At 39.3% G+C, this 22079-nt stretch overlaps 1 protein-coding gene across 2 annotated transcripts in view; it reads left to right on the top strand.

Annotated features, from left to right (window-relative positions):
• SPATA5 (spermatogenesis associated 5) overlaps positions 1-22079 on the top strand; it is a 191078-nt gene that overhangs the window by 134034 nt on the left and 34965 nt on the right. Inside the window, exon 15 of one of the 2 annotated variants that reach the window (XM_015861865.2) lies at positions 21532-21696. The exons of the other annotated variant lie outside the window; for it this stretch is intronic. Coding sequence (XP_015717351.1) covers positions 21532-21696 — 165 coding nt within the window. The remainder of the gene's footprint in view (positions 1-21531; positions 21697-22079) is intronic. 2 annotated transcript variants of the gene reach the window in all.

Below are 22079 nucleotides of genomic sequence, written 5' to 3'. Positions count from 1 at the left end.
TCCCAAAGCTTTTGCCTGTGTAACAGTGTCTTGTGATACTGGAATAGAAATGCTTTCAGTGTAGCTACTTATTTACTTCATCAAAGATAAACAATACCTTTGCTTGAGGTAAGCATGTGATTCAGCAGCATACTTATCCATATCTGCTACCTTTTCCTCCGCTTGCTATAAACTTCTAAACATTTTAAGTAGTTTGGAATGTTAACATACTTCTGGGGCTATCAGCTGGAATGTCAATGTGCTGGAGAAGTAAACCTTAAAATAATCCCAACATCCCTAAACACTTTGGACATGAACCGTCGAAGGAATTACATGCTGTAATGTAAAAATCAATTAAAAAGATTTTGAAAGATTTTGTTTATTAAAATTGAAGACAAAATTGGATATATTTATGGATGTTGATAAATGTGAGTGATCAGCACTGGAGTTTGTAGAGACATTGCCTATTCTTTTAAAACCATGTATTAATTCATGTGGAAGTAACAACTCGTGACCATCCCACGTTAACAGTTTGATGAATTCCATAGAGTTTCTTTCAGTCATGTAGTTATGAAAATGATATGTTTTTGCTCTCAAGGTAGACTAGCACAAGCAGGCCTTCAGCCCTAGTGAAGCTCAGCTCCTAGTTGTAGCTTAGATGTATTGTCTAGTGATCCATCTATTTAAAGTTGTCCAGTTCTTGATGATCATTGAGCCCTTTGACTGCTTCAGGCTTTCTTAATCTCAGCCAAAATACCACTTCTGTATTTCTCAGGACAAAACAAACAGAGGAACAAATTCTTCCCCCAAGCACCTAGTTTTGCCTATTCTGTTATTGTTCTGTTTTTCTTTTTCTGTGGTTTGATTGAGTAACTCTTTCACCTCTTGTGTTCTAGATAAGAGATTTCAATTTTTTGTTCCTCCCTTTAAACTTTGTTATCTCTGTGAAATATATATCCAGACTTGGTCAGGCGTGACTTCTAGTAAACCTTGATTTCTGCATGTACAGTAAGTGCTTAATGGAATCTGGCAGCTAAACAGTTGTCACTGAATGTGATTTATTCTGCTGACATTTTGTTTTTCCCACCCATTTCACTCAAAGGACTGAAAGGTGAAAGTGGGGCACCCAGAAATGTAAAAGATTGGAGAGCAATGGCATTTGTGTAGTTTGGTGTCAAGTGGCTAAACAAATTGGAGGGAGCTGATATAGAAGTTGATATTGGTGAAATCAAGCAGATGGATCTTGTAACTGCTGTGTTAAATGTCTCATAGAATCTAGGTTTCTTCACATATCTCTGAAATCAAAACAGACCCATGGCACAATGTGTACTTCATTTTCCTGTGGTGAGTGTCCCATCTAATAGAATACTACAGCTTTTTAAGCTCCAGTGGTAGATGTCTGTACCAATATTTCACATAAAAATATGTATTATTCTACATAGCGGAGGGTTATTCTACTGTTCCATGTGCTAAAAATTCAAATGAGAAACATTCACATAAATTTTATACTGTCTTTCCCAAAACAACATTAGTAAGTAGAATGGTTTTCCTTTCTTATAAGTATAAAGCATGTCATGCAATTCTGGACAATATTGACCTAGTTCCTTTGGGTACCACAGAAATAAACAATCCACTTAATTCCATATGAATCTCCTTTTGCATTTTTATATATAAAATAGCTTTATGGGCAATAGTAAATAGAATTTTAATGTGCTGGGGATTTAGCCTCAGGTATTTGGCTGGATTCCCAAGTCCTGCTTCTAATGCTGTGTCAAGCTATAGAAGGATAATCTGTCATTGTATGTTATGTGTAGATTATAGAAGAGACTTCAAGGTAACGTGTTGAGACAGCAGAGAAGGTTGGGCGTATTCCCTGGAGGAGTTCTAGAATGCATTTATCAAAAGAATGTAAAGAATAGGCATTGTTACACTGCTCGTCTCTCAGATTAGTTTTTCTTTATGATTATGTAGATCAGGTTATATATACTGTACTGTTGTGCTTTTTATGAACAATTCTAAGAAGCAATGGCAAATAATTTGGAGCAAGGTTTTCTTCCATTAAAATACTGCTATTAAGTTTCTGTGGACCAAAAAATACTGAATAATTTCTAAAATTATCTGACCTTGGCTATCCTGCATAAAAAAAAGCAAGAATTTTTAACATGTTCCTCTTATAGCAGATAACTTCTTGAAGGGGCTCGTGTGGTAAAAGAATAAGATCTCACTCACTATGAGATATTCCAGTATGAATAATTAACATTTCTGATTGATTTCTTTTAATAGAAGATGAGTTTTGACTGAACAAAATGTTATTCACACGAATTCCCTAGTTCACTGGAAATACTTTGACTTGAAAACACAGTCACTGGAACTTGCTAGGTGCTGCAGCTCAGCTTTTTAACCGCTCTGTTCATGGTCAGTGCTGGCTGTCCCCAAACTCAGAGGCTGTGCTGCCATCGTGTCCTCACAGTGCATCCTGAGGGGCGTAGCTCAGCCAGGCAGCTTGCAGAACAACTGCACCACGGTTCATGGTCCCCAAGCAGGAACTCCAGGGAGGAACTGTGTAAACATTACTAAGTCTTGCTTTTGTTTTTGAGAAATAAAGGGAAACAAAGATCTGACCAAATCTAACTGCTGTGTTCATCTGCTGTCAAGCTGTCGTGCTGATTATGGCAGATCCTTTCAAGAATTTTTCATATGTGTGTGAATTTCATTGATGTGAAATATCAATGACACTTTTGTCAGATCATCATGGAAAATACTCTTTATTTTCTTCTTTTCGGCTTCTGTTCTCTTTGTGCTTTTGTGTTTTCTCACTTTTCTCTTGTTCTTTCCTCTCTAATCTGGCTCCAACTCCAGCCAGTTTTCTTCTGTGGTAGAAACAGTTTGTGCTGCTTTATATTTTAGTTGCAGTTCCTCAAAAAGGAAGCTTCTTAACCTGGGCTTTAATTTCCTCGGGCAGAATAGAGCCATCTGTAATCCTTGTGGGTTGTTCAAGGTTTCTTAGAGATAATTCCTCTAGTGGCCAAAAAGGCTCAATGAAGGGGTATCAGTAAGTTTCAGTTGCCCGAGATTTGGTGCTTTGAGGTTATATAAACTTTTCTGATCGATATTACGGAGAAGACACTGGCTGCAATTTAATTTTAACTACTCTGGTTTTCTACAGCAGACTGTTGCTCTCAATTAACAAAAAAATGTACTTGTGCGTGATTTCCTCTTTCAGTAGCCTCTTGAATCTGGAATGTAAGGAGGTATGAGGAGAATACTATGAAAAATAATCCAAAGCAAGCTATTCAAAGAGGTATCTCTGTAGACTAATTCATAGAACCAAGCAATCATGACTCCTGCTGAGCTCTCACATAGACATGATGTCACACATGAGTAATATATAAGCTTTGTTTATTATTAAATCTCATTTGAAATGATGGTTGCTGTGGAAGATCTTCTGAAAAGCATTATCGAGATCCAGTTCTGTTTTGGAAGAGTCGAAAATTCTGTTACTTTTCTATTTAATGCATATATAAATGTTGCCTGAGTGATATTCTCCCATCACTTATAAATGGTTTGTGAATAGCTTTTCCTGAATGATTTTCTGTTTTTTTTGGGGGGGAGTACTGCTAAATCAAACCATTCTTGGGAGACATTTTAAAGAAGTGAAGTGAGTAATTTTAGTGCATTAGTGTATGGGATTTGGAAATTTGGTCAGGTTTACAGTTCCATTGTTTTCTCTAAATAGTTTAGACCTGTTTGTAGCCTCTTGTAACCCATTTTCATTAGTTTTAATGCATCAGTGCATTCCTGCCAATTTCAAGGCTGATGTAGACTGTGGTGTACGTGGGATGGGTTTGGTACACGCATCTGGTCTGTGTGAAAGCCATGTCATACTCCTTCCTATTGTTCCTAGAGGGAACAATGCTCATTAAACTCTCCTCAGAGCACTGAAGAATAAACTGCAACTACATTGCCTTTCAAATATTGTATTGTAATTAACGTAAAATGACTCACAGATCATAATTTTCTTTGATAATCATACGATTATTTAACAGTAATTCCTGCAGGTTTACTTTTAACTTCACGTGAGGACTGTGTGCTCCCACAGGTACTGTTCACAACGCAGTTCAGTAACTAAACATTTTTGCTGCAGTTGTTACTTCTTAAAGCTGCTTCACTGAAATTCACAAGGATGAAAATTTCCAGGGTAAAGAGAAGGAAATAGGTGATTGGAAGGAAAAAAATAAATAAATAAAAAATGGGAAAAGTATTTGGGGATATTCCAAAAGCCTGTTTAATGAGGAGAAAAAAAAAAAAAAAAAAAAAAAAAAAAAGGAAGTTAAAGGAATTATTTCCGATACTGTTTACACTGTGTCGAGTTTCTCTTCAGCAATACACAGATGAACATCATCTGCAGTAACATAGTTAGCCTCAATCAGATATATAGTAGCTAACAGAATTCTGAAATATTCTTTCTTTCTGTGTGTATCAAGTTGTCATTCAAAAGGAAGTGAGAAATAGTCCTTCATTTCATAAATTGAGCATAGTTGATGATTATTGCAATGAAGGTGAAAAGTTGCTTGATACTACCTCATTTTGAGTAAGGTAGGCTTCAGTTAATGAAAAGGAATAATTTCTGCTTATGTTTTCTCCTAACATCTGCTCAGATCTCTAAGCAGTCGTGTTTATATTACAGTAAAACAATAACTATAATAAATTCAAATTCTCTTCTTAGAAAATATTTTTTTGTTTTTATAGTTTGAGCTCAAGAAAGAAAGATGAGAAATTGAGAGGACTTGTCTCTTCATAGATTTACTTAGATAGAACTGAGACTTTGAAGTCTGATTTTTATATTTGATTTAAAAGGACATATGAATGCGCTGCTGCAATTAACACCACTTCTTTGATCCCCGTGCCCCTCCTCCATCTCCTTTGACAAATATATTTTTGTTTATATCAAATAATAATTATAATATTAATGCTACTAATAAATGAATGTCTAGATCAGTGTTTATCTATAATGTACATCTGCACAGACATGGGATGGTGGATGCAGCCTCCCATCACACAAGTGGGCACCATGGAGAGCCAGTTACTTTGTGTCATGGTGACGTGGACTAGGAGGATAGGAACACATGCCCTTCTCCTTTCAGCCTAGTTGGTTAGACTGATGGATGGGATACTGAGATGCTTGTAGGCAGGAGGAGGAAATAATTTTTTGAGGCTACAGTTGAAATGAGCCATGGTATGATGGGCATGCATGGCCAGAGCGTGCTGCTGACATGATGGTGTGTGGTTTCCCTTCCACTTGTGGCCTGGTCTATACTCTGGCTCTTGTGAGCCACTGGTCCTCTTAAATGGATACCTAATGATGAAATCTCAGTGAGCTAAAAACAGGTGGAGCCTGATGTTTGATAGGACATTGCAGAAATACCCTGAGCTCCTGCTTGCTTAAAAGGAGTCACAGGTGGTGGCCAGGTCCGGAACTGCAGCTGCACACAGCTGTAGTGCAGCTGAGAGGGCTTTCATCAGTCCCAGGGCTGAATCGATATGTAAGAAAATATAGTGTGAAGTACTGTGCAACAAGGGCAGGCTCTACATTGAATGCAAGAGCCTTGAGGAATTTTTTCTGAAAGCATTTCCTATGTGCAGAGTGAGAAAGAAGAAGCATTATTTTAAAGATTCATGGTTCCCCCCATCTTTGGTGGATGGGGATGCTCTTGGAGATTCCAGCGGCGGTCTTGTTGGCCAGTAAGTCTTCCAGAAGGTCAAAAATCCTCAAAGTTATGAAACACTCAGGTTAGTTTCTGTGCAGGTTTTCCAGAAACAAGTACACAATCTGTGGAGATCTGAGTACTGACACAGCAAAGTCAGTGTGCTTTGCCGAGATAACTCCCGAGAGCAGATGCTAACACCCATCTCTATAGGTTACTGTAGCGAGGCATTTTTTGTTTTTCTTTCTTGCTAATGCCAGCGGCTTTGTGGCTACATTTATGATGTTTTGAAACTGTGTTCTCTGTTATGTGCAAGTGTTGTCTTTGAAAGATCAGCCTTCAAAAAAGAGATGTTAAGCCAGGTGTCTTTTGCAGAGGAAGATTTAAATTGTTCATCCACCACTGTTTTTTAACTTACCTTGGTCAGATGTGAAGTTGTAGTTGTGTCAAAATCTGATGTTCGCAATCCTTAACTCTATCTGGGGAGCAACTTATTTCAGCTTACATTTTAACGATCTTCATTTTTATGTTTTAAATATGTTTTTCTAATTCATTGTCAGCACTCTTTCTGAGAGAAATTACATCACAAAGAAATCTCTTCAGTAATTCCTGTTGGAATCAAATTGTTTCCTGTTTTCTGCATTGAAAATAAAATGTTGAAGTGCAGATAAAAAGGGTAACTGCTGGGAAATGTCATCATGTGCTGTGTGTGATACGGGTATGTTGTCTGCAGAAATCTTTTTAGCAGACTGTTCAGTTTTAAAGTTTCAAGAATTGAAGCTCCTACCATTGTGTAGGAAGGTGTTCCATAGCCAACTTCATTATTCCTCTTGGAAATCTACAGTAAAATGATTTTGTACTGGTCTCCATCCTTTATATCACCATAGAATGCTTAATGTTTCTGCATTTTCTTGCTTCTGTGTATACCACTTCTCCTGTCCTCATTAAGTTCTTCTAGGGTCACTGGCATCTTGTAACTGCAATGTGGTCTGTGTTAAAAAAACTAATTTAGACCAATGTGATTCACTTTTGTTGCTATCTGATGTGTGATAAATTCAGGATAGGATCATTTTTGTAACTGATGTCAGCCAACAAAGGACTTTTTTATTCTGTTAAGGTCCATTGTTGTTCCCCATGAAGTCTGTAGGGAGGGAACTTCTTTTGAGGGTGTGTGTAGTTTGGTGTACTGTTTTCACGGGGACTGTGACTGTGGCGGTTCTTCATTGAGCTTGAGTTTATGCCAAATCTACATTCTGTGAAAGTGCACAAGCCTTTAGAGAACATGCATGCAATTCTCCTGGCTTCAGTCATTGCTCTTGTTTTGGTTCTTCTCTTGAGAGATGCTGAACTTCCCTTACGCAGACTTCCCATAGACTGATTTTTTCTTGCATATGCTGTTGGTACAAAGAACATTAAATCTTTGCATCCTCAGAAAGAATTTGAAACTCTGATTTTTCCATCAGAGCAGCTTGCTTAAAATGTTTGCTTCTGCATATCTTGGCCTTCAGCCAAAGCACAGCTTCGTGGATTCAGAAACTTGAAGAATGAACGTGTGATTAATTTTGAAAACTAAAGAATATTGTGGGGGGAAATTTCAAGAGCTGTGAGTATCTCATTGTTAGAAATGTAGCTACTAATGTGAAATAGAATTTTGTTTTCCTTACATTCCTTTGCTAATGCTAGAGCTCAAGAATTGTCCGTTTTCAGAGGGTAATCTTATAAATTATCTCATCATAAGTTGTCAGCCTTAAGTATTGATATCACTGAGAAGTAAGTTAAATAATCTTAAAATAAGATATTGCTACAGCTCCTGCAATTTGCAAATGCTTAGGGAAATCTAAATCAACGGAGAGTAAAGGTAGGTGTCTCCTTACAAGCCACATTGCCTTTGGGCAACATCAAGCTCTGGGCATGTTATTCCTGAAGTGTATCCTGAACTGTGCTACTGTCTGTATTAAAAGGTACTTTGCATGCCTGTATGGCACCTTCTGAGTATTACTACATAATGTCAGATGAAGTAATCAAATGCTTCTGTTCAACTGACAGCAGTTCAAACCTATTTCTAAACAATGATTAGTGCCCAAGATAAATCTAGTAGTTTGAAGTGACTCCCAAGCAAGCGATCTAATAAATTTTCAGGATCAAACACCTTTGACTTCTGGGAAGACCTTTGCTATGAACACTGAACTGATTTTTATTTCCTGTTTCCACTTTACAAATGAGCAGTAACTCACCAATGAAGTTTGACAGGAAAACTGTAGAGCTTCTTTTAGATGATGGTACCATCCAGCATTATTTCTGCTTTCTTAGTACATTACAGTTCCCCAATGCTGAAAGAGTGAGGTTCTGTGACACTGGATGTACAGCTTAGATATGGCAGTAACTGAAGTATTTATGCTTTGAAATTGCTGAAGGTTTCAAAAATGTCCATTCCTACGAAGTACAGGCTTGTTTCTTTAGGATGCTTCACTTATTTGAACACCTATAAATGGAAGGAGACTACTCCCAAAACACTTATCGTGGAAGCCTCTTTGAAAAATGAAATCACCTAAAGAGCTCAGCATTGCTAAGTGTGGCTTTGGTCCTTTCTGCCTGGCAGTTTTGGTGCTTGCACAGTAAGTGTATTTTTCAAGACTTTCAAGCATTAAGAAAAAGCAGTAGGTTTGTAAATGTAAGAGTTGAGAAAATTGGACAAAATAACTATTCAAGCATTGTTACTTTATTGGGGAAAAAAAAATAAGCCCTATAAGCTACATAAATTTCTAGGTATTCACAAGTATATGCAATATAAGAACATAAGAGAGAGATGCATTGCTGATCTTATCAAGGAAGCATAAATGAGCACTCAAACAAATGGAAAACAATTTACCAGCACATTTATACCCTTCAGGATACCTGCTAAAGAAAAAAAGCCCATATGTTAATAACAAAAAGAAAATAAGCAGTGATAGTACTAAACAGCTGAGTAGTGCAAGACATGATACAAAAACTAAAGACATGGAAAGCTTTAAATCTACAGCCCCCAGAAAATGTTGAAAGTCTTCATGGGTAAAAATAATTGAATTTTTTAACTATGGAGTCAGTAGAAAAGGTTTCATTACACACACACACACACACACACAGAAATTAAAGCCTAAACTACTACGGTGTTTAGTGTGATAATGTACTTTTTTATTGGTAAAAAAAGTCTTTTCCTATGCTGTTTCAGGCAGAAAAAATGCAATTGAAGTTCAACAAGCAAAAGGATGATCATGTGCTGATCAGGTTTAATCCCCAGCATAACTCATCTGAAACAACCCCCATGTTCTATAAACTAGATTATACTCCAAGATAATATTTGACTTTGTCCATCAGGATTGAGTCTGTAACATCTTGAAATGACAGGATACGTTACGAGAAGTAATTGCCTCATCAAGGCTTTAGTTCAAGGTGAAGCTTACTTGCTCAAAGTATGTAGTGACAGAATGAATATTCCTTCCTGCAGACAGTGGTGTAAAGTAGTTGTACAGTATTTCACTTTTGCTATTTGGAATCACTGCTCTTTTAACTAGGAAGAAGTACAAGAAAAAAGGTTGGCTCTAGTAGAACATGCGTTATGTTAGAAACCGCAGGTAGGTTGTTTTTTGGGCAACCAGCAAACATTCATGCACAAAGGGAAAAAAAAAAAAAAAAAAGCAACAAAAACCATTAAAACCCAAATAGACATAATGATATTACAAGAACTGCAGCAATTTTCAGCTCCATTAATGTGTTATAAAAACAAGTCATATGCAGAACAGGCATCTTCACGTTGCATGGCAGAAAGGTGAGAACTAACAGGATGCCTAGAAAGAATTAATAATATGTATCGGCAAGACAGAAGCCACATTTACCAGCATGAAGAAGATCTAGATGTTGATAATCTATGATTTAAAACTGATCTCTGAGTTTTCCACAGGAATTTTGTTTCTACCTTAACAGATAGATGGATGCAAAAGTTGGAAATCCACCAAGGGTACAGACAGAGTCTAAAAGCTTTTGAGAGTAAATACCTTAGGGCAATAGTGGGTATTAAATGAATTTATAACAAATACTGAGATTTTTCAAGGAGTTGAACAAGACTTAATCTCTTAAATTATCCAGAAACAAAGATGGAAATATCTAGGATATATGGTAAGAATGAAGCCAGATCTGATGCCAGACTGTCTGCCATGGCAGGAATGCCTTCTGACTGATGCTAGAAGATGGAATAGGGGCTGAACAAAATTATTCCTCTCTCGAAAAAGTGCTTGGAGATGGATGTTATGGGTGACTTAACTAAACAGGAGACATTCAAGGAGAAAGGTATATGGGCAATAGTGAGGGATCTCATGTTTGTTTGTGGTAACTATTGACAGTGTATGGAAAAAAAATGTGGGTTGATTGACACCAAAGCTTTTCATTCAGTATTTCACATCTGTTAGGATCTATAAGCATTTGGCAGACCTCTAAACTGATTTCAGGACTTTTATCAACACTGCTTCAGGCCTAATAACTAGAAAATACACGTTTTAATCCTGAAGTCCAAGCAGTATTTGTCACTTGCAGCTGACAGCCACAGTAAGCACTGTAATTTATATAAACTCAGCGCCACTCACTAGTTTCTAAGATCAGCACATGGAGTGGTTTCTGCCTGTTTGAGGGAGAAAACCACCAAATTGTCTTCCTCTATCCGTGTGGAGGAAGTCAGTGATTGTCTGCTTACAATAATAAGAGAAGGCATGTCTGCCAGGGCCTTTTCTTGAAGCAGAGTATCTTGGCTTCTGACCCAGCCAGTGCACTGCTGTTCTTAATGAGGGTCTTTCTTGACTGCATTAATATCCGGGCACGTTGCTCTCAGAGATCCTGTAGTTGAGCGTGTGATTCTTTTGTACTTCCCACACATTCTCAGCCTCTGGTACCATGTCACCTGTGCTGCTATGGCTGTGGTGTCCTCTGGGACAGCGTCTGGCTGTTCCCAAACAGCCCAGGTTACTTGACATTCTCCTCTGGCCCCAACAGGGCTCCTCAACTGTGTGGCTGTGGTTAAAGTCTTTTGTTGTATGTCTGCTGCTAGATGTCCCACAGCACCCGATGCTTTGCTTTGTGCCCTCTGCTTCAGGGATGCTGATGAGCAGCTTCTTTTCTACGTTATATACTCATATAATTTCTTCACAAGTTGTAACTAAAAACTGTTTAGTTTAGCATGCAATCTTTTGGAAGAGTGAGAGGGCTTTGCTGGCGTTCAGACATCTGGATTATCAGACAAGTTTAAATCATGGAGTGTGTTTTCTGGATGTTCCTGCACTGAAAGCATGACAAGGGAACTGTTTGTGCTATTTGTTGAGCTCATCAGGCTCCTGCTGGCCAACAGCTTCCACCTTATCAGTGAGAAGACCTCACTGACAATACATGCTGAGCTTGGGGAGGTATCTTCAGTGTATTGGTTGGTATCAAGTGGCACCAGGCAGCTGGATTGTACCCAATGTGTGTGTGTTAGTAAGGACTGAACCTCTCCAAGAAAGGGATTACAAACAGCGTTTGTTGGTTTCACTACATAACTTGTTGAAAAAAAAGTGTTGAGACAGGTTTTAAAGAAGAAATCACCATTGTTTCCAATTTCAAACACAAATGAGTAGTGTTTCTTATATTGTGACTTTATTCTCTCTACAAGTTGAATGACTTTTCCATTGAATGACCGCTAGTGGGACTGGCATCTACTTTGTTACTTCAAATGGTCTTCCAGAGCTGTGATAGTAAAAGAGCATATTTCAAATAATGAAAAACATGATCTATTTCTTTATTTCTGCCACAGTGTTGGCTGTAACGGTGGAAAGCCATTGATTGCCTTTTGTATCTGCTTTTTTAATTGTTTCAGTGATATTGCTTCCCACTCTGTTGATCTGTTTCTTCAGATGCAGCTTGTTTCACATACCAATTTCAGTCTGTGAACATTTCTTTCACCCTTTATTTATGTGTAGTTTGTTAGACAGGTCTGTAAAATTTGGTCTTAAGCCAGGGAAAGGGTTCAAGATTTTTGTGGTAGGATAGTCACCAAAGTAACCAGGTGTAAGCAGTACAGAAACTGATAGCGACAAAAGGTTATGTAAAGTAGATCGTGCAACTTTACAGATATATCTTCTCATGTGCAATGCATCTTTATTGCTGCTTGTCACGCACTGAAGTATTCAGTCCTGAGAAGTGCTAATGAATCCTATGAAAACAGAACATAGAAGATGAAAACGTGCTGCTAGGCAGATCCTGATGGAGCTGCTGTGCTGTGTGTTTTGTCATTTGAGGAGGAGTTGTTCCTCTGAAAAGAATCTCATCCAGTGCTGGTAATTTATTCTGTCAGAGTGATGGTAATCTAAAGCCATAGGTTATGTATGGAAAACTATTGTGTTATACGGTAGATCGTTGTTACAACTTTCAAAAGCTTCTGAAGTGAATTGTAATATTTTGGCAGGAGTTCAAAATTCTCTTTCCTACAAGGAACAAGTTTTGTGTTGTGTTGTTTTTTTTTTCTCTCCAGCATGTCATTATAAGGTTATACGGTAACATCTGTCAGAGCTATGCTAACCTCTGTCATCCAGCTGTTATAATTGTGGTATTTTCCTTCCTTTTACTTCCCTTCTCTTTCCTTTCTGCTTTCCCTTTCTCCTCCCTCAGAAAAAAGAAATTAAATAAATAAATAAATAAATAAAAAGAGAGAGAGAATGAGAAAAGAAAAAACCCACCTCCTTTTATGCTGAAACTTCAGGTGGAATGAAGTGGTTATAAAAGCATCTGTCAACACAGGAATAGTTTGCCAAGCCAAGTATTTGGGTTGGAAGTCATGCCTTCCCAACTGCTTCAAAACAGGAAGTATCTCTGTTAAGTGATGGATAGCTCATCTTTGCTAAGAGGAAGAAAAGACTTTCTTTTCTTTTTTTTTAATTTCTTCCTTTCTTTTTCTGCCTTTGGGCTAATAATGAGTTCTGCAGTTGTTCCGTGTATGTAAAGGAAGAATTCCGTATAGATGTGCATATGGGCGCATGCGGCTGTGTGTGTGTGTGCGTATAGGTGTGCGTCTGTATAAATATACAAACTAAAAAAGCCCCAAAACCAACAACCCACTTTGTACATGATCAGTCCCTGTCAGGAGCCAGCCCAGGCACATCTTATCCCAGTGATTCCTGTAAAGCTCTCAAAATCTGTCAGAAACAGCCTGCAGGATTGCAACGGCTCCTGGGTGATTAATTGCCAAAAGAGTCTGGTTCCAGGTTCCATTACATGTAATTGTTATCTTTTCTGAAGGGGCTCTTTTATTAAACCCCCACCCCCCAAAAAAGGGGGAGGAGAAAAAAAGAGCTGACATTCCTGAGGTTTTGCACCTCTTAAATGGGAGCATGGAGGACTCCCTTATGTAAACATACACTGAAGAGGGTGTGTTGCACTGCTTATTCACAGACTATAGATTTCGGTGGTTTTTTTTTTTTCCTTTAGTTAACTTCATTGCAAATTATTGTATCAGAAACCAGTGAAGAAGCATTGCATCGTGTTTAGAGGACAGGAAGAGGAGTTACAATTCCTTCTCCATATCAAAACCTCTCTGTGTGGCCCATCAAGTGGCCAAGTCTTAGCACTGCTTCTTACTGAAGTTGTGGGACAGCAGCCAAAGCTCAGGACATCCTCTCTCCTCACAGCACTGCATTAAGATTTGCAACAGGTGAGAACGAGACCTTGTGGTTGAAGTTCCCTTTGCAAAGGAAGCCAGAGCTACAGCCCTGCGCTGGGATCCTACTGTCCTGCACTGGCACAAGGACAGGAATGAGGAGAGGAAGTAAGACCAGGCACTTTCTTTTTTTCTTTCTTTTTTTCTGTATAGTTCATCACTTGAAAACTTGCATTAGGTTGTCCAGAAGGTAGTCTGATTGTAGAGAATCTGCTGAATTGCTTCAGTTTTTCTGAGGTGATGTTCACTGCACAGAGCAAAGAAGCCTGATTCTGCTGTCAGAGTCTGCACGTCTTTGAATACTTTTAAGAGGTTCAATTTCGAGCTGAATTTCCATCGTAATAAAGTGGAGTATCTGGAATCATATCAGTAGGGTTGCTTGGATTTGCACTGCTTTTATTGCTTTGAAAATGTGGTGTGTTGCTGACAGGTTTAGACTTTTATAGATCGAGGCCTGGGCAAAGCTTGGCTCCCAAGGAGCACCGCAGTAAGCTGTGCCAACTGGCCAATTTAACTGTTTGAAATATCAGGGGGAAAAAAAAAGCATAGAGATACTAGTTCTGCAGCTGCAGAATATCTGCCTGCAGATGTTTCTGCCAAGAGAAGTGATTGAAACTCCATTTCTTGAGATATTTTAATCCTATCTGAACAAAAACACATAAAAACGTGCACTGGTATTGTCTGCATGGGCCAAGGAGCACATTGTTCCTTACAGTTGTGTTTACATGGTCTCACTGCTGCAAGGAACAAGTCTCCTCAAGCCCTCTTTCTCTACGGTTCCCCTTAATTTAGCTATATTAATCAAACTCTGTCTGCGTCAGGACTGTGATGCACAGCAGTTTGGGACAGAGATGTTCCTCTGATTAAAAAAAGATCAGGATATTTTAGTATGTCCAGCTCTGTACAGGTTTGAAATGACAAGAGCAGTGGGGTTTTTTGCTTGTTTTGCACAGGTTTTCAGCTGTTCCCAGCTTTAGCAAGCACTTTGTTTAGGTGGCAATGAGGTGTAAGCCTTGCAAGCTGTCCCTGTTCCTCCTGCCTGATCTCCACGTGCCCCCAGCACGCTTATGAGGAGGCAGGAGGGCACAGAAGCCTCTACACTGAGCTGCATAGACAAGATAAGGCAAATGAATAATCCCTGGCACTACATTCTCAGTGCCACATCCCCAAAGGCAGAAGCACATTTACTTCCAGCCTGGAGCAGCAAGAAACCCCACTGTTTGGCAGCGAGGCCAGGGCTGTGGTGTGGATGCCAGACTCAGGCAGCGTTGTGTGGTGGTAATGCAGTTGTGGGGATTAGAGACCCAGCCTGAAGCAGGACTTTCTCTGCATCTGAATGCACATGTGGGGGAAAAGAAGTATCTCAAAATCATAAGCTGTGGATGCTTTGGACAAGTAAGCTGAATGTGCTTTCACATCAACTCTGAAAATTTTTTGCGTTCTTGATGCACTGCTTGATGCACTCAGTTATTGAGGTAATGCTCACATCCATGTGAAATCCCCACCATTGGTGAAAATGGCTGGTGTGCTGTGAAACATGCAGAAGTGGGGTATATTGTTCAAATTGGGAACACCAATGGTTTCCACTGAGTCAAGGCAGTTCTTTTCTCAAGTTTTGTTCTATAAGAAAATAAGAGTTAGTTATTTTTCTGCCTTCTGGAACTGATGAGTAATGACAGCTGAAGGTGTTGTTTCCTCTAGGTAGCTAGAAAAGAGAGCCATTCCAGAGCATGCAGTGAATTACACGGAGAAGTTTCTCTTCTCTGCTGATGACACAAACTGTAAACAGCTAAAAATGTGTGGTTGGAGCAAAAAGATAAGCTACTGATGTTACACCTGGATGATAAGAAAAAGTGATGAATCCTACATGGGCAGGGACATTTGCTTAACAGACAGGGGTGGGTTACAGTCTTATTTTTCAGATGGTTAACTCCGTATTGCTTCATCTTGCTTTTGACTGGGATGATATAAACTGTACCCCTGTTCAGACTGTTTTACTATTAGTCGGTGTATCAAACTGTATATTTGTGCTCTGCCTGTAATTAATAATTATGGTTAATGCCTGAGTAAAATGTTCACGCTGCGCTCACTGCCACTTGATAGTGCACATTCTTCTTGAACACCTGCTGTCAAATGTATCATGTCTTTTCTTGTCAACTTGCACAATGCTCCGGGTCTTGAGCAAGACTGACATGACAGAAGGGTTGTATAGCCTGATTTTTAGAAATCTATGTAGAATGTAAAGACTTTCTGTAGGGACTGATAAAAAGAGAATGCAGCATTCTGCAGGGACTAGTCTCCAGTAATATCTAATAAAATTCTGTCTGCAAATGAGATTTTACAATGGTGAGTATAGTGCAAGCTAAGGAAGAAAACTACTCCACCCCAAGTGCAACTGTAGATATTGTGTAATGAGAGCTGAGAATAATCTGCACAAATCTTGGGAGAAGTACAAGGGTGGTGACCAACAAACAAGTCATCAAAGAGGGGAACTGGTTAGAGATGTTGGCATGTGCTGATGGTGGTGACAGACATTGGCACAGGAGGAAGAAGGTGGGGAGGAGGAAGAGTGTGAGGAAAGGGGCTATTGGCAAGAAAAGAGCAGTATCGCTTGACTCAGGAGCCTGTGATTACAAGACTCCAGCCTTGTGACATGGCACATAAGTGTGTCACCTGAAACAGCAATGCGCAGTGTTGCCTCCTGAATAAGCTCATGCCAGATGGAGGGGGAAGAAAAACCTTGCAAAGCAGTAATATTTAGATCTCCCCAGGACCATGGTTTTCAAGTGCATAATATTGACACAAATGTTTTCTCTTTCCCCCTTTTCTCCTTAGTGCCTTCTAATTTTGCTTAATTAATCCATGGTTGCACAAAGGTTCCGGCTGCCTGTTTAAAGAGCTTAGATGAAATTTCCTCACCCAAAACTTTCGAAGATCCCAAAATTCTAAGTGTTTCCTGGCATATTCTATGATCTAGTAAATGTGGAAGTTTGGTGGCCCTGCCAGGCATGGGGTTGGAGCTTCATGATACTTGAGGTCCCTTCCAACCCGGGCCATTCTGTGATTCTGTGATATTGCACTGGAATCTTGACCGCCCCTGGCACAAAGTAAGAATGAAAATTTCACACATGGAGCTGAGTCTTGAAATATAGTTAAAGCGTCTTTACAGGAGCTGAATTTGCTCCTTCGAGATGAAATATGATGGCTCCAGAAGATCCTTTCATTGTAGTTAACAAATTCACTTCCTTGGCCTATCTCTTACCCCAATACTTTCCTCGCTTGCAACACATCTGTCCTGATGTGTCAAAGAACACTAAAAGGATCTCACAAGAGGAACATGACTTACTTCTAAATGATTTACATATGTTTAAATACTGTAATGATGAAAGTAAAAAGATTTGCATTACTAAATTAGATTAGAAGATATAAAGTACTTCTTATGTTCAGGAGTCCATGTAAGTAGGGACCATAACCAGGGTTCATAAATAGCAATTGTTAATTCAAGCTGGGAGGATTTAGTTACAAAGGAAACAGATTGTTCTGTTATTTCCAGTTCTTTCATTTGTATCTGTGATCTAATCCAAATGGACTCCAAAGGTAGGAATAAACTTCTAGTTGCGTTTTTCAGGTTCTATGCTTAAAAAATAAAAAAGAAAAAGAAAAAAAAAAAGTATATACTTGAAAGGAAATGTCTTAAATTTAATATACAAATCTGTTCCTACTTGTGGAGATTGATTGCAGCAGAGAACACGAGGTAACATTAATTTTCCAAATGAACTTCTGTTACCTGTTGAACCTACTTGCTCTCTCTTACACACCTAAATACGCAGTTTACTGTGCAGCTTATGCTTTGCTATGTAATCTGCATTTTACTATTGAACTTTTTGACAGTGTTCACTATGTTTCCTGATGTTACATTTATGTTATGTATGCAGTTTTGCTATAAGATCCAATCAAGAAAATGTTGGTGAATGTAGACGTAACTGAAGAAGAATGTCAGTAGGAAAGCTACTTTTTCCATCTTAGAGAAAGCCCATCAGCTGTGGGTGCTTCTAGCAGTGTTTCAGTCCTGCATTGTTTGACAGTGTAGTTGCTGAAATGGCCAAACATTCTTTGAAAAAAGCTAACTATGTTGGGGGAAAAAAAAAAAAAAAAAGAAAAAAAAAAGAAAAGGAAAAGAAGAAGAAAATTAGCGAAGCCCCGGGGTTAATTCTGGTTCATTCTTAACAGGAACCACAAATATTTTCCTAGCTTTGCATATTTAAGTTTTGTTTCCTGAAATAATTATCTTCGTAATTGCACACAAAATACACATTTTTTGAACCATCTATCTTTTCCAGTGATATATTTTGAAGTAATACTCTATTTTAATTAGTACAAAATTTAAGCATTTCGTTTTCAAAGGGCAATAGTTTCTTCTTAATTAAAGTGTGTTTTTATTATTGATGATACTATGTATTATTTGATGATTATCTTGCTTTCTTGAATGCTGTTGCTCCTCTGAAGAATGCTGCATATGTTTACTGCTCATAACCCTTCAGTGTGTGGGCACTCAGACCCCTTTCATAACTGTTGCGGTAACAACAAGAAATTATATAAACTTGCAAAAGAATGGCATAATGGCATAAAGTATTCTGGTTTCTACCAAAACCCCAATTAGTTAATTTTGTGCCCTTCCTGGCCTACATAAATTATGCAACTCTCACATCTCCACATCAGTGAATTATGTAGCTCTGCACACACATCAATTAATTTTGGCTCCATCAACTTCCCACCTTCTGTGTGCTCCTAGCCTCAAATCAATTCTGCATCTCCCAGCCGCAAGCAGTTAATTTTGTACTCCCAGCAGCTCCTATCTGCCCAAACCTGCAGCCTCACTTCAACTCTTCACCCTCCCCCAGCTGCCTCTCCTTGCACAGCCAAGCTTTGCTTCTCCTGCTGCTGCCACCTTCTCTTGCCAAACTTTTCCTTCTTCAGCTCAGCAGTGAGGGTCAATTCCAGGTGGCTTCACCTCCAACCTGCAATAGATGGTGGGTCCCCAGGCTGCTCACCCTCTGGGCAGTGGAGCTGGGCCAGAGGTGACCTGGATGTGCTTTTCACGCCCTGTGCCATTTCTAGAGGGCAAGTTGCAAGCCCAAAGCTTTGTCTTTAGGGGCAACCTGTAAAAGTCATTGCATGCTTGGAGCAATCATCTCTAAAACCCTTCTTTACTTCTGCAAATGAAATGGATCTGAGAAAGTTTCTATAAGCAGACCAGGAAGAGCTCATTTTCCTCCAGAAGAATCTTCCAGCAGTGCAAAAAGAGGTATCTTGTTCCTTTAGCGCCATGTTCTGGGTGCAGCTCAGTTCTGTCTACCAAATTATTTTGGCCAAGCGTCAACGTCTAGCCCAAAAGGCTAACAAGGTGTCTGCAGATGAGAATGGCCTCAGCTTGCCATTGACCCCTGGTTGTCTTCACATTTATTCATACTTATGGGCAATACACCAGCTCTGCAACCCATTTTTGGCCTCTCCCCCTGCTCTTAGTTCCTCTGAAGCTTGTCAAAGGTCAAATTGTTGGGACACTTTGGTGTTGGGCCTTCAAGGAGCAGACCATCTGTGTGCAAGATCTTCCATAGAAGTCAGGTTTGGAGGTAGGAGGGAATTTGAAACTTCTCACAAGTGACATTAACAGAGTATTTTCTCTCCTCTCTTTTCTGTCTATGTTTATTTAAGGAGGAAGCACTACAGAGACTGACCTGTGCTTGTTTTGTAGCATTCCAGAACATCTGGTTATCTTGGATATCATTCCTATGCCTGACTGTAGCAAGAAGCATGTTTTAAACTTGGGCTTCCAACTAAGACTATATGTGTGAAATACAAAGAGTTTGGGACAAACTGGAAGAAACTCAAGTAATGTGGAAGAAAATAATATTTTTCATTCTTTGATATCTGCAGATGTGCTTTGCTAGAGTGGATGCTGCATTATGTGAAGAGTCTGTCTCACAGCTGAAAGCCTATGGCTGTAGCATTTAATCGTGGCTGGTTGGGACCTTCATTCTATCAAACATTTTTCTGTTTTCTGTTATCAGTTGTTAGTAGGAGCTAAGTTGTCTCTAGAAAATATTCTAATTATCTAGGCTTCCTGGTTAAACCTGCCTTGATTTAACAGAGGCGCACCACTGTACTCTTGTAAGCATTTTGTGTTTCTTCTAAATAGCAGAGTTAGCTATGAGCATTTCCTTAACAGCATGCAGAATGCAATTGCAGTGTGATTCCTCTTCTTCCGAGCCTAGTCCTGAAACATGCAAATTTGTCTTTCAGGTGTGCTGGCAACATCCTGATACACACATGGTTTAGACCCCAAATTGCACACTGGTTGAGTTATCACTGGTGTGTTTAGTTCTTGGTGAATATACCGAGAGTGCTGTGGCAAGTAGCACAGTCTGATAAGGAAGTGCTGGTGGATGGCTTGCTTCTCTCTCTCTGTTTTGTTGGGATCCAGCATTGGCCTCTAACAGAGACAGGATACGGGGTTAGATATGGGCCTTAAGTCTTCTCTTGCTATGTCCTTAGCTTAGGCCAGTGAAACACACGGCTGTGCCGTGTGCTTTCTACTGAGCATTTTCATGTTCTGTTTTAAAAATAACAAGACATCTCTTAACATTCAGGATACATTTTTCCATTCTGAAGCACCACAACAGTCTTTTTAAAGAAACTCTAGGAAGGGTGTTAACTTGATCAATGCTGTGCAGGAAGAAAAGCTCTTTCCTACTATTTTTTTCAGCATGACTTTCACTGACTTGATCAGGCTGGGAAAAGACTTATTGGCTGACAGCCCAGGACAGCCATGCAATATCTCCAGTCATCTGAAACTCAAACTCCTCTGCCCAAGGGAGAACCATAACATAAAAACAATTTAGGTTACATGCTGAATCTTATAAACGTTGTCTAGTTTTAATAAAATACTTTCAAAATACTATTTAGGTGCATTTGCTCTGCACTTTTTTCCCCCTCAAATGACAAGTTTTGTTGTTGGTGTTTGGTTGTTTTTTACAGTAAATGGTTTTAATTTAAAAAATCATGGAGATTTGTAAAAATACAGGGAAATATGCTTCCTCTCATTCATAAATCTAAGGAGACTTGTCTTCTCCTGTGTATCAGACATCATCGTTTTATTCATAGGTAGTATTTACTTATTGACCCAGTCCAGAAACCATACAATGACAGAAAGCGTGGTTAGAGAGGGGCTTCCAGAAGCCTTGCGATCCCCCCACCCATGAGGTGCAGGACTGTCACCAGCACCAGATTGAGGAGGGCTTGGTTTCATAATGCCGAGCCTCAGCCTCGTCAGCGACCTGTCTCAGGGATGAACTCCCCAAGAGATGAGGGGATTTCTCCTATCCAGACATCTGCTCCTTGTGGCAGTGGTTCCCTGTACTTGTATGAGGCTGCAGAGCTGGAGCCTGGCCCTGTGACTATTCATTTACTGAATTTTCAGCGTTTTTGTGGCACAGGAGAAAGGTTCTTCTAACAATCCAAAGTTGATTCCAAAATGTATTAAACTGCATTACTTTTGCAAGTCTGTGTTTTTGTTTTTTTTCTCCTCCTTTTTGATGGTGAACATCATTGTCTCTGTTTAGAATTACCTTATTGTGTGCATAAAACACGACTGCACTCCTGGTTAAGTGTGTGCAATGCTAGTAATGTGGGATAAATCAATATAAATACCGTATGCCAGCTTTACTTCAATTTTCTTTTCCTCTGCTTGTTGTCTTGATTGAAGATCCAAACTTGGGAAATGTCCATTGCCACCTGTCCTTTTGCCAAGCCCTAACATTCCAGCACACCTTGCAACAAGCCTAAAATTATTATTTTAGGAAAATGACTTAGTTCCTTTATGATGCCTTTTTTCCATAAACTGATATTTCACAAGCTGAATAGCTTTACTGTCTTTTCATTGACTGACATGTTGCAGTGTAGGAGTGCAACCTCTCTAGCACATAACTTGATTGTTCTTGTGCAGTTTCTTGCTTCTCCTGAAATTGTTTTTTTTGGGTTTTGTTGTTAATATTGTTTTTAATTGCCTTATTTTTTTTACTTTCTTGATGTGAAGTGCCATTTGTTGTGACATTTTCTTTGACGTTTTCCCTGCAGGCTTTGCTGAGACCAGGAAGAATAGACAGAATTATCTATGTACCCTTGCCAGATGCAGCCACTCGTGAGGAGATCTTCAAACTTCATTTTCGGTCCATGCCAGTCAGTGAGGAAATCTGCTTAACAGAGCTTGTTCAGCACACCCACAAGTATTCAGGAGCAGAGGTAAAACTTTTTCTATGGTAATGGCCACAGAACCAGTGCACAAAATGGTAGTTTTAAAATTGAAATCGAGCGTCATCCAGGTGTCATTCTGTGAACCTTTTCAAAATGGTATGTGTTTGGTACAGGGTCGTAAAATAGACTGAGTACATTATCATTTCTGTGTTTCTGCTCAGAAAACAGAAAATCAATGATGTTGGGTTTTTTTACCCATCAGAGTACTGCTACCAGAGAAAGGGCCTCTTCCAGGATGACCCTTAGTAAGGTCATGGGTCATCCATTGGGATGTGCTGCCAGAAGGAGCACGGAGAAATGGAGGCAAGTGTCCCCAGCTGCCTAGACATTTCAAATGGATCTCCCTGGGGACCTTTTGTGTTTAGGATTGT

This window comes from Coturnix japonica, chromosome 4 (assembly GCF_001577835.2).
Source record: "Coturnix japonica isolate 7356 chromosome 4, Coturnix japonica 2.1, whole genome shotgun sequence".
NCBI classification, from domain to species: domain Eukaryota; kingdom Metazoa; phylum Chordata; class Aves; order Galliformes; family Phasianidae; genus Coturnix; species Coturnix japonica.
Note: the sequence above shows the minus strand (reverse complement) of the source record. Positions and strands in the feature narration are given on the sequence as shown.